The 12261-nt window shown below is 37.0% G+C and overlaps 3 protein-coding genes and 1 pseudogene across 5 annotated transcripts; 2 read left to right on the top strand and 2 right to left on the bottom strand.

Moving 5' to 3' along the window:
• Positions 1 to 47: 47 nt before the first annotated feature.
• On the top strand, positions 48 to 2351 carry LOC145735490 (aldehyde dehydrogenase, mitochondrial-like; annotated as a pseudogene). The gene is made up of 11 exons (XR_014179688.1): positions 48 to 259; positions 313 to 452; positions 507 to 621; positions 674 to 804; positions 871 to 1056; positions 1108 to 1259; positions 1311 to 1494; positions 1550 to 1686; positions 1743 to 1907; positions 1955 to 2156; positions 2220 to 2351. The product of XR_014179688.1 is annotated as an aldehyde dehydrogenase, mitochondrial-like (transcript).
• Positions 2352 to 3023: 672 nt separating this feature from the next.
• Positions 3024 to 6220, bottom strand: Aldh (Aldehyde dehydrogenase). The gene is made up of 10 exons (XM_081989409.1): positions 5945 to 6220; positions 5177 to 5291; positions 4984 to 5114; positions 4562 to 4808; positions 4354 to 4505; positions 3951 to 4134; positions 3762 to 3898; positions 3545 to 3709; positions 3292 to 3493; positions 3024 to 3232 (listed from the first exon to the last, which is right to left on the bottom strand). The coding sequence occupies exons 1-10, from the start codon at positions 6065 to 6067 to the stop codon at positions 3129 to 3131; spliced, it is 1560 nt and encodes a 519-aa protein (XP_081845535.1). The 5' UTR covers positions 6068 to 6220; the 3' UTR covers positions 3024 to 3128.
• Positions 6221 to 6462: 242 nt separating this feature from the next.
• On the top strand, positions 6463 to 7893 carry LOC145735491 (uncharacterized). Its single transcript, XM_081989411.1, has 4 exons — positions 6463 to 6653; positions 6716 to 6823; positions 6883 to 7165; positions 7222 to 7893. The coding sequence occupies exons 1-4, from the start codon at positions 6579 to 6581 to the stop codon at positions 7860 to 7862; spliced, it is 1107 nt and encodes a 368-aa protein (XP_081845537.1). The 5' UTR covers positions 6463 to 6578; the 3' UTR covers positions 7863 to 7893.
• On the bottom strand, positions 7859 to 11697 carry LOC145735496 (uncharacterized). Of its 2 annotated transcripts, XM_081989419.1 has the most exons (4): positions 11139 to 11697; positions 9005 to 10987; positions 8019 to 8179; positions 7859 to 7970 (listed from the first exon to the last, which is right to left on the bottom strand). In XM_081989419.1, the coding sequence occupies exons 2-4, from the start codon at positions 9306 to 9308 to the stop codon at positions 7908 to 7910; spliced, it is 528 nt and encodes a 175-aa protein (XP_081845545.1). In that variant the 5' UTR covers positions 9309 to 10987; positions 11139 to 11697; the 3' UTR covers positions 7859 to 7907. The 2 variants fall into 2 exon arrangements, with proteins under 2 accessions (XP_081845545.1, XP_081845544.1); XM_081989418.1 differs by lacking the exon at positions 11139 to 11697 and having other exon boundaries at positions 9005 to 11129.
• Positions 11698 to 12261: the final 564 nt, after the last annotated feature.

Raw genomic sequence — 12261 nt, 5'->3', positions numbered from 1 at the left:
GGAAAACCTGTCAAAAGTCACTTTTTTCTTAATTTACCGACGGAACTTCTCGATCCATAAATCATAAACCGGGTACATATATTCGGTATATGGGTAAAATTTCAGAACGGCAATGGTAGTTACAAAAAACAATATTCGAACGCTATAGGTTAAACAGGTATCTACCGGTAGAATATTCGTAAATGCCTTATGTTGTCTTATATCAAGTAATACCGATAACGAACAATGTATTGGACTTTTTTTACTTTATCATTGTAGTGTAAGTTAATTTATTTGTAACTAAATTTCGTTCTTATCATTTTAATATTTTAGTAAAAGTACCTACTGAGTAGTACTGAGCAGTAAAAATGAATAGTTTGCGTACTATCAAACTTATCCTAGCAAAGTCCAGAAATTTTTCGACTAAATCCGTACCTAAACATATTGAGTTTCCTGAAATAGTATCTACAGGGGTAAGCCAAAACGTTGTATATCTTGACAAAAATGTTAATTTTGGGGGCAATTAGATTTTTATTAACAATGAGTGGCACAAATCGGATTCAGGGGCCACATTTCCTACCTTCAACCCCGCCAATGAGAAAATTTTAGCAGAAATCCAACATGGTGGTAAAACTGACATAGGTGAGTTTGGTATTAGAATTGGATGGATTTATAAGGTGTGTGTGTGTGGTAGATAAAGCTGTTCGAGCTGCCAATGAAGCGTTTCGTTTTTGATCGCCTTGGAGAACCTTGGATGCATCCGAGAGGGGAAAATTGCTTTTCAGATTGACTGAATTAGTTGAGAGGGATGCCCAATATTTGGCTGTAAGTGTTCTGGTTTATGTTACTCAACTCCAAAGTACATCCATGATTAAAATGACAATTATTTAGAGTCTTGAAACTGTGGATACCGGAAAACCATACCACGATTGTCTGAACGGTGACGTTCTATGGGCGGCCAAATTATTGCGTTATATGGCCGGTTGGGCGGATAAAAACTACGGAAAAACCATTTCAATGGACGGTCCTTGCCTTTTTACATGGCTACCGCTAAAATTGGACCTGCTGTTGCTACTGGTACTTAAAGAGTAATGTCAAGTCAACCCAGGCTTTGTATTACAGTTTTAGGATGTACTCTAATACTAAAACCGCCACAACAGTCTCCGTTGTCCACTCTTCACCTGGGGGAGCTTGTCAAAGAAGCTGGTTTTCCTCCAGGTGTAATCAACATTGTTCCGGGGTTTCAGGATGCTGGTGTTGCGTTAACTTCCCATTCTAACGTAATATTTATTATTTTTTCCATTGCGAGTTGTTAATGTGGGTAACTAAAGGTGGATAAAATCTCTTTCACTGGGTCATGTGAGACGGGAAAGCTCGTGCAGCAGCAAGCTGGAATTAATAATTTGAAGAGGGTTACGTTAGAGTTGGGGGGAAAAAGTCCTGTAATTGTTTTACCAGACGCAGATATCGCAAAAGCTGTTGAAATGGCACATTTTGCGAGCTTTTTCCATCAAGGTACCAATTTGTTCACTGTCCAGACTGTGATTTTAAAGTTTATGTACCTATATAGGTCAAACTTGCGGTAATGGTTCCCGGACTTTTATCCATGAGTCCATTTATGATGAATTTGTTGAAAGGTCAGTTGAATTGGCTAAAAAACGCAAACTGGGCAACCCCTTCCATTCGGACACTCAACAAGGTCCCCAGGTGCTAAATTAAATTTATTAGGTTCTTCAATTGACTGTCCAAAATATATAAAACAGATTGACCAGACACAGATGAGTAAAATTTTAGGGCTAGTTAAAGAGGGGGTGTCTCAAGGAGCAAAATTGGTCTATGGAGGAAGTAGACACGGCGACTTGGGGTACTACGTGCAACCCACAGTTTTGGCAGATATTCAAGATCATCACGTGGTTGCTTCCAAAGAAGTAAGTTTACAATTCTAATCATAATCACATGAGAATAATTTGAGTAGATATTCGGACCAGTCCAACAATTGATGAAATTCAAAACGTTGGATGAACTAATTGAACGAGCCAACAAAACCGAATATGGCATCGCTGCTGGAATCTTCTCGAAAGACATTGATAAAGTCAACCACATTATGCAAGGTCTTAGAGTGGGCACAGTTTGGATTAATACATACTTGGCCCTGAGTCCCCAGGCACCTTTTGGAGGTAAAAACTGCATAACAGTGCACAATTTACCTAAGCAAATTCATTAAATATTTCGAATTGCAGGTTATAAAGGTTCAGGAATCTCTAGAGAATATGGCGAAGATGGACTGAAGCCTTACACTGAGATTAAAACAGTGATCACATCAGTTCCACAAAAAAATTCTTGAATAATTGAATAAAGTATATTTTTCGTTTTTTGCTGTTTGATTACTTAGATATTCACCAGATATATTAACGGGGAAAGAATTCCCTCTAAATGGAAAGAAGCATGGATTACCCCGATTCACGAAAAGGGAAAAGTTCTCAGAAAATTACAGAGTCTTCTGGAAATTGATGAACAAGCTGGTTTTAAATGGACGCCGACAGAAAAGAGGAAGAAGGTCGGAACGCACCCTGCAACCAGGGGACTGGGAAGACAGAAGAGGCTGGAGGCTAGGAACCGGAAGGCGCAGGACGTTATGAAACCGGCTATATAGTATATATTAGTTAGATAACTCAATTTCATACAGGTGTGGTAAATCCAAAACCGACCATAGGAAAACCGTGTAACGGACAGAGAAACGTACATTATTGCATGCGCGGGACTAAGACAGAAAACGAAAAAAAATATCAAGTAGGCCATATTTTCAGGGCGCTGTTGTCAAACGAATTATTGAATTAATTTTGTCGACGGTATTGGCGTTGGCAACAGCGCGCTGAAAATATGGCCTACTTGATATTTTTTTTGTTTTTTGTCTTAGTCCCGCGCATGCAATAATGTACGTTTCTCTGTCCGTTACACGGTTTTCCTATGGTCGGTTTTGGATTTACCACACCTGTATGTATTTAATTACTTTAAACTCACTTTACTCTAGAAAAAAACAAAAGTTTACAAGCAGCATTTAATTGAAAAAGTTTTAAACACATTTACAGATCAACAATAAAACCCAACAACATTCACACCCTTAAACTTAGTTATAAAAAAAATGTAATTTACGAATTTTTCTGCAACAGTGAAGTAATTACAGTTTTCACTTCTGAGTACTGTTTGATACCGTACTCGCCCAGTTCTCTTCCGTGTCCAGAATCTTTAAAACCTAAAAATCCGATTGAAGAGTTACTTCTGTAGCTGGTAAATAATTTTTAAACTAAATACCTCCAAATGGTGCTTGAGGCGAGAAAACGTTGTAGCAATTAACCCAGACTGTGCCGGCTTTAAGGCCTTGAACTAGGTAATTGACTTTGTCGATGTCTCTGGAGAAAACGGCGGCGGCTAAACCGTAGTTGGATGAGTTGGCGCGCACAAGAATTTCATCTAAATCTTTGAATTTCATTAGCTGTTGCACAGGTCCAAAGATCTAGAACAACCAATTATTAGCCAAACTAGAAAAATTAGACTGAACACTCACTTCTTCCGTTGCTACAATGTGGTGGTCTTCCACGTCAGCAAAAACTGTAGGTTGCACGTAATATCCTTCGTCACTGTGTTTTTGACCTCCGTAAACCAGTTTAGCCCCTTGTTTTTCACCTTCCTTGATCAAACTCAGGATTTTGTTAAATTGATCTTCGTCAATCTGAAAAATCACAAGTTAACAAAAAAATTAACTTTGTCTGACTGGAGTTTACCTGAGGACCTTGTTCAGTATCAGGATGGAAAGGGTCTCCAACCACCCGTTTCTTAGCCCTTTCGATGGAACGCTCCACAAACTCGTCGTAAATCGATTCTTGCACAAAGGTACGAGAACCAGCGCAGCACACTTGACCTGTTTTTTTAATTTGATATTGTAGTGATTCAAAGTGGTTTCAAAACTTAACCTTGATTGAAGTATACAGCAGAATGGGCGGCTTCAACCGCCTTTTCAATGTCAACATCCGCCAAGATGATGTTGGGACTCTTGCCGCCCAACTCCAAAGTAACTCTCTTCAGATTACCAACCCCTGAGTTTTGCTGAATTAGTTTACCGACTTCAGTTGATCCGGTGAAAGCAACCTTGTCTACCTACATAAGTTATTCTTGTTTTGATTTATAGTGCGGTGACTTTGCCAAAAATACAATGTAAACGCGCGCGATTCCCAGTTTACGTAATTTTTTTTTTTAATATAGGGACTTTGAATTTAAGAGGATTCTCACGTCTCATCGTCAAGGTTTGTCCTTGATCTTACACGAGTTGTATACGTGGGTATAGAATACAAACACGATATTTAAAAAAAAACGTACGTTCTGGTTGGCAACAATAGCGGCGCCGGCGTCTCCAAACCCAGGAACGACATTGACCACCCCTGGAGGAAATCCAGCTTCCTTGATCAGTTCGGCAACATAGAGGGATGTAAGAGGAGTCTGTTCCGCCGGTTTGAGTACCACAGTGTTGCCTATTAAAAATTTGTTGACAACCCTTCAAGGAACTGATGACACGGAGGTGAATTACCCATTGCCAAGGCCGGTGCCAATTTCCAGGAGGTCATCAACAAAGGGAAATTCCAGGGAGTAATCTGACCGCATATTCCTACTGGTTCGTGTCTAGTATAGGCCATGTAAGGGCCATCTACTGGTAAACTTTTGCCGTGGTCTTTGTCCGCCCATCCCGCCATGTAACGAAAGGTTTTAATGGACAAAGCCAGATCGACGGGGTAGGAATGGATGAACGGTTTTCCATTATCTAATGTTTCTAAACTCTGCACATGGATACAGAATATTAAAATGTTTGTCACACAATAATAATCTAAAAATATAATGTTATCTCTTATTTTAGTGTATACACATCGCATGGCTGAATTTATTAAAAATATTGTTCAATATGTTGATTCGGTTTGATAATAATAATTATATAGCAAATACTTTGTTACTTACGGCTAGATAAGTAGCATCTCGTTCGATTAAATCAGCCAATTTGTAGAGAAGTCTGCCCCTTTCTGAAGCATCCAAGGTTCTCCATGGTGAACCAAGTCTGAAGGCCTCATTGGCTGCTTTAACAGCTTTATCTAGTCAAACATATTAAAACTGTAATTTTACGTAATTTGATATTATATCTTATTTAATATACCGATATCAGCCTTGCCACCCCTTTGCACCTCAGTGATAATTTGTTTATTTGAGGGGTTTATAGTGGGGAAAGTTAATCCGGATTCCGATTTATGCCACTCATTGTTGATAAATATCTGAAAGAAAAACAGACTCAATTCAGTTAATTCAAGCAACTAAAGTTCAATTTGAAGGCTCAAAAACTTAATTGGTTTTAAAAGATTCAAGGTTTTGTACACAGAATCCAGGGAAACACAATGGCCGCATTCGTTTTCAACATCCATGGAGCGAGCAGAGCGTTTTTGACGTCACGATGACGTAATTTGGCAAAACCATAATTTGACCAATTGTCAAATTACGTCATTGTGACGTCAAAAAGGCTCTGCTCGCTCCATAGAGCGTGAAAAGGAATGTGGCCTATACTATCTGTAATCCAGTAGTACCCAGTAGAAACCTTATCAAGCTGAGATTATCATATTTTGTTATACCCTCCTGCCAAATGCATTTATCAAGTGTAATTTACCCATACCTAGATATAAAGGTACTAATACTGGTTTAACTAGACCTGTAAAGGTAAATTACACCAAATTTTTAATCTTTTTGCGCAGCTGACCTTAAAAAGATAATTTAAAATGAATGTTGTGGTTTATTTATTGCAGGTAGTTTTGAATTTTCCTAAAACTTTATCTGTACAAGCTATTGTTATTTTTCTTTGTATCTACTATATTGGCACAGGCTATAAAATGAAACATTTCCAATAAATTGCTCTACATAATATTAAGTTACTTACCCCTGAATACAGAATATTAGGGGAAGTCTCCGGTTTAACTTGGGACAAACTGGCAAAGTTAGCAGTCTGCTGAAACTTGTTGAACTTGGCAAGAGTGCTTTTAGCTGCCTGCAGGACTCTCATTTTAGGGCCGAAAACAGGAATACGATTTAAAACTAAATTTTTACTGAAGCTCCTTTAAGTCGAAACGTTTACTGGAAACTGCGGTGTAGATCAAAACCGCTACTGAGGCAAAAAAGTGAATAATTGGATTATTTCTGGGATGTTATTTTTTTATCAACAGAAGCTGGTTGATAATTCGTCATATGTTATATGAGTCTCTCTCAGTCTCATGTAATTTTTATCGCTTTCTGTTGTTAAATTTGGCCTAATACCCGAATGTCGTTAATAGGCTCATAGATAAGCATTTTTTCCTTTCCTTTGCACCCGCTTTTTAAGCCGAGAGTGAGAGAGAACAATCGAACTAGTGTAGGTTAGGTTAGGGTCTTCTAATCGTAAATTTGACAGTTTGACATGACGCAGTCTCTTTGACAGTTTGGCACGTGGATTTTGTGTTTTGATGGTGGCGAAAATTGCTCAAATTTTGAAGTTGTACACGTTTTTTACTGCAATTTAACAATATTCAGTGATAAAAATGGCTAAAACGCGACGACCGGTCAAAGTTTCGTTGAAACCCAGCTTCAGCAAAGAAGTTAAAACTGAGAAACCGGTAAGAAACCTCTTTTATTATAACCTAACCTAACTAAACTTATTTTTTGTGGATGATTTAAGGAAACACCAGCCCTAAAAACGCAGGCACTCCCTGACACTCTAGCACTAGAGAAATCACAGCAACGTAAAGTTTCTAAGGAAACAAAAAAAATCAAAAAGGCTCTCCAGGTATTACTAACCAACCACACCACTCCAGAAATTCTTTAACCGAAACTTTATATCACTAGGATGGCACTGTGACTGTGAAAACCAAACAAAAAGCCTACAAACTAAAGTTAGCTGAACAGCGCGGTTTAATTTACATTGGACACCTCCCCCATGGGTTCTTTGAGGATGAAATGAAGAACTACTTTCAACAATTTGGTAAAGTTACCAATGTAAAAGTGTGTAGGTCGCGTGTAAGCGGCAGAAGCAAAGGATATGGCTATGTAGAGTTTGCTAATCCTGAAGTAGCTAAAATAGCTGCAGACACAATGAATAACTATGTAATGTTTAAAAAGAGAATTGTCAGTAAGTTTTTATTTTTGCAACTATCAATTAAAAGACACTAATCTAATGAATTTCAGCTGAATTTGTTCCTAATGAAAAACGACCCAAAGGATTATTCCTAGGAAAAAGTAGTAACTTGCAACACACCACAGTGAAGACAAGAAGGGGAAAACAGAAACACACACGCAATAAGAGTAGTAATGAAACGGCTGTGGCTCAGAAAACTAAAGTGACAGTCAAAAAATTCAAATCAAAACTAGTTAAACTCAGGAACTTGGGAATTCAATGCAATTTGGTTCCTACAGATGCAGACAAGACAGTTCTGAAGCAAATCAAACAAGCCCAAACTCAAATGAGTGTCAGACCTAAAGAAACAGTACCAAGCACAGATAATATATTTGAAAATCTAAATCTTAAGAAAAAACCCGTAATCAAATTGAAAAAAACAGTTTTGGGTAAATCTTTGGAATCTGTTAAATCCATCATGACCAAAGTGCCAGATGTGAAGCAGGAGCAAACTCAAACTAACCGATTGCGCCTCCCTAAAAAAGCTAAATCAACAGTTTTAAAACGGGGAATTGTCAAGAAGAAACCTCTAAAACTTGACTCCACAAGTGTGAAGAAAATCGCCAGGGAGTTGGTCAGGACAAAGGGGAATCCTCTGATTAATTTACTGCCCAGCCAAACCAAAAGGTCTGGCAAATTAAAAGCAAATTGAAATTTCTATAATAAAAATTTTAATGATTAAATTATTGACATTTTATTAATTTTCCACTGTTCTTGACCTTTTCCACTTCATTCTCCTGTTTTGGAACCACACTTTGACCTAAAAATGGTTTTTAGTTTACCTTTGCAATGTTTTATTTGCACTTACCTGTCGTTCGGTTAAGTCTAAGGCCACGGCAATTTCGTACCTTCTCAATCTGGTCAGATAGTTGGAACTCAAAAACTCCCGTTCCAGTTCTTTTATTTGCTTTTTGGTGAAGGCCGTTCTCTCTTTTCTAGGCTTATTTTCGTTGCTTTGTTCTTTTAAATCTGAAAGATGAAATCTGGCTAACCAAGTGTAACGGAACATCAAACAGTTTATAGCCGACTAGTGGGCATTGTGTAGCAATTTTCTTAATTGGCACGAGAAGTAAGAGAAACAACATCTGGTGTGGACAATTTTAAGTGTAGCAATTTAATATAAGTTTCAGGTGTTTTTGAGAGCGTAAATCGTGCTGACTAATTTATACCGCTTAAACGTATCGCATTACGACCCCCAATATTTTTCTAAAGGCACCGAAAACGCATAAATTAGTCCCTTGTAAAAACAACGTAAAGGTATTTTGACTTTGCCCCAAAGTAACAGATGTTTTCTTGTAAAGTATCACACGTCCGTTGCCAAATGTATACGTTGGAGCTTAAGTTACACCTAGTTTAGAAAATTTTTGTCTAATAAAAAAAGCTTTTTTTCTGGAAAATAGGTGACATATAATGTATATAGCGTGATCGAATGCCATATTTCAAAAAAGTTTCAGACGACGTTAATTTTATTGCAGGTTGCAGAGGAGAAGCGCTTTTGGGTGTGTTTGCGCCATTCGTTTAAATTGGACACACAAATCCTGCTACGACGATAGCCTTAACCCATTTAGATCGAGTGGATTCATTCCATTATCATATGGTAAGTGGCTAATGTCCAATATAAAAAAAAATTGCATTATCGATCATCAAGAAAAATGATGATAGAGTAAAATATATAATTTTTTCTGCAAACTTTCTTAACACTAATCCCTAGATCAGGAAGTATTTAAACCTAGTGGATTACTGTGGTAATCCCCTTCAGTTCCACACCCTAAACTTAATGGGTGGTCCACTTACCCTTAAATGACCTTTTAACTCCAATAAGTTGTCCTGTAATTTTTGGTTCACTCGGACTTTCTTTATGGAACTCCTCTTCGTGGTACTGGTGACATGTTTGCGCTTGCAAACTCCAATAATTGCAGCATACCTGCTGTAAGTACTCAAAGTTCTCCACCAGGTGATCGGTGTAGAAAGCGTTTACTTGGGGTTGAACGTAGGACACCCACTGATGGTTAGCGGGTTCGTGGTCGTGATAATACAACTCATCTTCACGGGGTAAACTTTCAAATTCCATCTTGACGGTCAATGGGGACAAGTTCATGTTGCGTGTGTGTGTATGTGTAAACTAATCAAGTCAGCGAAGATCACTAAACGAAAATTTTGTGCTAAAGTAATTAGGGAGGCCGAGATTTCAGAGACTGTTCAGACAGGATGTCACCTAATTAGCCTCTCTGAAGATGACACTTCGACCAATGATTCGTTTTGAAATCTCGGTGGGTGGATGCTACTATATTTATGGAACAGTTTCATTGGACGTGGTGTTTTGTTGTTGAAAATCACAAAGTTTTAGTGGATTTTTTCCATCCCTGAATGAGTTATGTGGGAACTATATGCCTGATTACTGAAACAGAACTTTGAGAAGTCTAAACATCCACCAGTTATCAGGTGGCGCCTACATAAATTTCAATTTAGAGTAAAGGGGTGACAACCAGAAAAACACCATCAAAGAGGTGACTGAAATTTTCCAATTTAATCCGAATTAATTGATTGGTAACATGGGTTAGGACATAACCTTAGGGCTAACTTTGTTATGGTGTAACATTTCCTGTAGTGCAAACAGGAAATATGTTATACCGTGCTTTTGAAATTCACCACAACACAACAAATTAGTAAATAGATCAGTAGTTGCGGTGTGCTTTTCTTTTGAATACGTTCTTTGTGTGTGTGTTTTTTTTACTAAGGATGGTATTCAAGAAAGGTAGGACATATTTTACTTTCCACTCTGAGCTTTGGGAATGTAAGTTGAAATTTTTTGAGTGTGGGTTTCAATGTCACATATAACTTAACAAAGAAAGGAAAGTGACTCAACTGTACATTAAAAAATTTGAATAAATAAACCATAAATTTTTTCTAAAGTTCCTGGAGAACATTAGACTATCGTCAGTTGCTAGAATCCAAAACATTTTACGCCTCAAGCAGCTAAAAAACAATGATGTTGACAATTTTCAGTTTTTAGTAGCTGGGTCTAATGAGTTTTCCAGATTACAGTCCTTGTTATTTATTGCCAGCAATAAAGTTTCTCAACCATCAGTAAATCCTTCACTGTGCATGTAGATAGTTAAGGTTGGTGGTTTTATTTATTATAATAAAATAAATCAAAGTGCACTTTTCCGCTCTTTGATTATAACAAAAAAGGAACCTCTACCATATCTACAATACCGAAATAATAATTGAATGAACGTTGTGAGCGTAATTTATTTATAACAATTGCAGTACTGGACTTGAATATTAAGCGCTAATTAAACCGTATAGGTCGACTGCAATAAATCAATTGTCAGTACATCCTTATATGGTGGTAGACACATAACCAAATTTTTTTTTAATTTATAACCAGTGAAGTCATTTAGAACACATTTCCTATTATCTATATAGTCTAGTATCACTACTAATTGTATGTTAATTGTGTGCAATTTACTGTATTTTTAAGGGTGTTGGTGCAAATCAAAGAAAGATTTCAGGTCACTTCCTGAACTTGTCCGATTAGAGGGAAAGCTTTTATTTTTCGGTAATCCGATATTTGCTGACACAAAACGTAGGAAAGTGTGTCTGAATTGGGTGGGTTCGGCTTTGTGTTCCACATCCCTTTCTAGGGCGCGCTTTTATTTTTAACTCCGATTAAACGACAAAATGACCTGAATCTTAAAGGCAACTAGGACTAAGGTTGGTCCTTTACGGTATTATTTGTGAATAGGGTGGTGTTTTGTGTACTCTTTCCGTCACCTAAATGTCAAGATTATTTACGACAAAGCAAACAAACAACATTGCATTTTATAGCTTTATGAAATGACCATTATTGTGCAGAAAGTCGTTTAAAACAGGTTACATAAAGCTATAAAGTAGAATGTGACTATGAAATATTTTACTTACTTACCAGCATATATTTTATGGTAAACTGGACTCTTAAAGAGTTCTCTCTGTGTTGCAAATTTTTTGGTTACTCAGTAAAGCATTGGGCACGAAAAAAATGCATCGGTAAGTGCATTTCTTGCTTTTGTTCAGGCGCTAAAACGGCTTCAAACAGGCCGGTATTAAGGCGGAATTCCTGCACGAAATTCGACACAAAAAACGGAAATTGCTTCAAGCCAATTTTCTTAAACAATTGACTCAACCACCGGATGAAAACCTTATTAGCATTAACTTTTGTTGAAAATCTCTTAAAAGTACGGATCTGGAATTTTTATCACCTACAACAACTCAAAGAGGATCAAAAAGCGTTTTCTCCTTATCAGGTGTTGATGCGTAAGATAAGGATACATTTACTCTCGCACTGATCTTGTGATCTGTGGATACTGGCTTAGAATGTGCTTGATTTTCGATTGTAATGTTTTTTAGTAATTTCGCAACTTAACGCGGTGTTGTGTGTGTGTGATAAGACTGTTCTATTATTCATGGCCGCGATCCGTTATAGAAAATCCGTAATGACTATAATTCTGAAAATTTGGTAGTAGACACCAACTCGCTTATTTTAAATTAAACACTCTGTATATTTTTGCATTCTACTACAAATTCTAGACATTTTTTATGTATAATATCATCTGTGTTTGTTTCTGAGATATTTAGCATCTTATATGAAATTTTACCTTTTTCAATACCTAAAACAATTGTAATTTTTGCATATCAGAAAATGTTTTTTTCTTGGTTTTTGTCGTGTTAAACAAGGTTGGTTCGACCAGTGAGTGCAAAAAAAAGGCAAAATTAATATACGGGGTGGTCAAAAAGTAACCTCAAAAAAATTAAATTTAAAAATTGTAAATAGTCAAGTTTTTTAAATGGAACACCCCCAATTTTTATAATTATCTTTAGGGCAACTTTGTACTTAAAGTTATTTATGTATAAAATTGATACTTTTTTTAAGTAAACACTATAATAAGCGATTTTTTACCCCACAAACATCTAAGATGGGGTTTCGTGAGTATTAATGGTAAAGTAGGCTGTGCATGCAAATCATTTTGACTCGCCATCAAGTATGCCGAGCGAAATTGCCGTCACTATGA

Source organism: Ips typographus, linkage group LG11 (genome assembly GCF_016097725.1).
Source record: "Ips typographus isolate SLU linkage group LG11, UJ_Ityp_2.0, whole genome shotgun sequence".
In the NCBI taxonomy this organism is placed as follows: domain Eukaryota; kingdom Metazoa; phylum Arthropoda; class Insecta; order Coleoptera; family Curculionidae; genus Ips; species Ips typographus.
This window is presented reverse-complemented; position numbering and strand designations above follow the sequence as displayed.

What these genes read in the sequence shown, in the direction of transcription:
- LOC145735491 (XM_081989411.1), top strand. Translation starts at nt 6,579, where the DNA reads ATGGCTAAAACGCGACGACCGGTCAAAGTTTCGTTGAAACCCAGCTTC. An exon ending in AAGTTAAAACTGAGAAACCG is followed by an intron (nt 6,654 to 6,715) that starts GTAAGAAACCTC and finishes GGATGATTTAAG; the next exon opens with GAAACACCAGCCCTAAAAAC. An exon ending in GTTTAAAAAGAGAATTGTCA is followed by an intron (nt 7,166 to 7,221) that starts GTAAGTTTTTAT and finishes AATGAATTTCAG; the next exon opens with CTGAATTTGTTCCTAATGAA.
- LOC145735496 (XM_081989419.1), bottom strand. Translation starts at nt 9,308, where the DNA reads ATGAACTTGTCCCCATTGACCGTCAAGATGGAATTTGAAAGTTTACCC. An exon ending in AGTTAAAAGGTCATTTAAGG is followed by an intron (nt 8,180 to 9,004) that starts GTAAGTGGACCA and finishes TTCATCTTTCAG; the next exon opens with ATTTAAAAGAACAAAGCAAC. An exon ending in TAGACTTAACCGAACGACAG is followed by an intron (nt 7,971 to 8,018) that starts GTAAGTGCAAAT and finishes AACCATTTTTAG; the next exon opens with GTCAAAGTGTGGTTCCAAAA.
- Aldh (XM_081989409.1), bottom strand. Translation starts at nt 6,067, where the DNA reads ATGAGAGTCCTGCAGGCAGCTAAAAGCACTCTTGCCAAGTTCAACAAG. An exon ending in GAGATGCTACTTATCTAGCC is followed by an intron (nt 4,809 to 4,983) that starts GTAAGTAACAAA and finishes ATCCATGTGCAG; the next exon opens with AGTTTAGAAACATTAGATAA. An exon ending in GGCACCGGCCTTGGCAATGG is followed by an intron (nt 4,506 to 4,561) that starts GTAATTCACCTC and finishes AATTTTTAATAG; the next exon opens with GCAACACTGTGGTACTCAAA.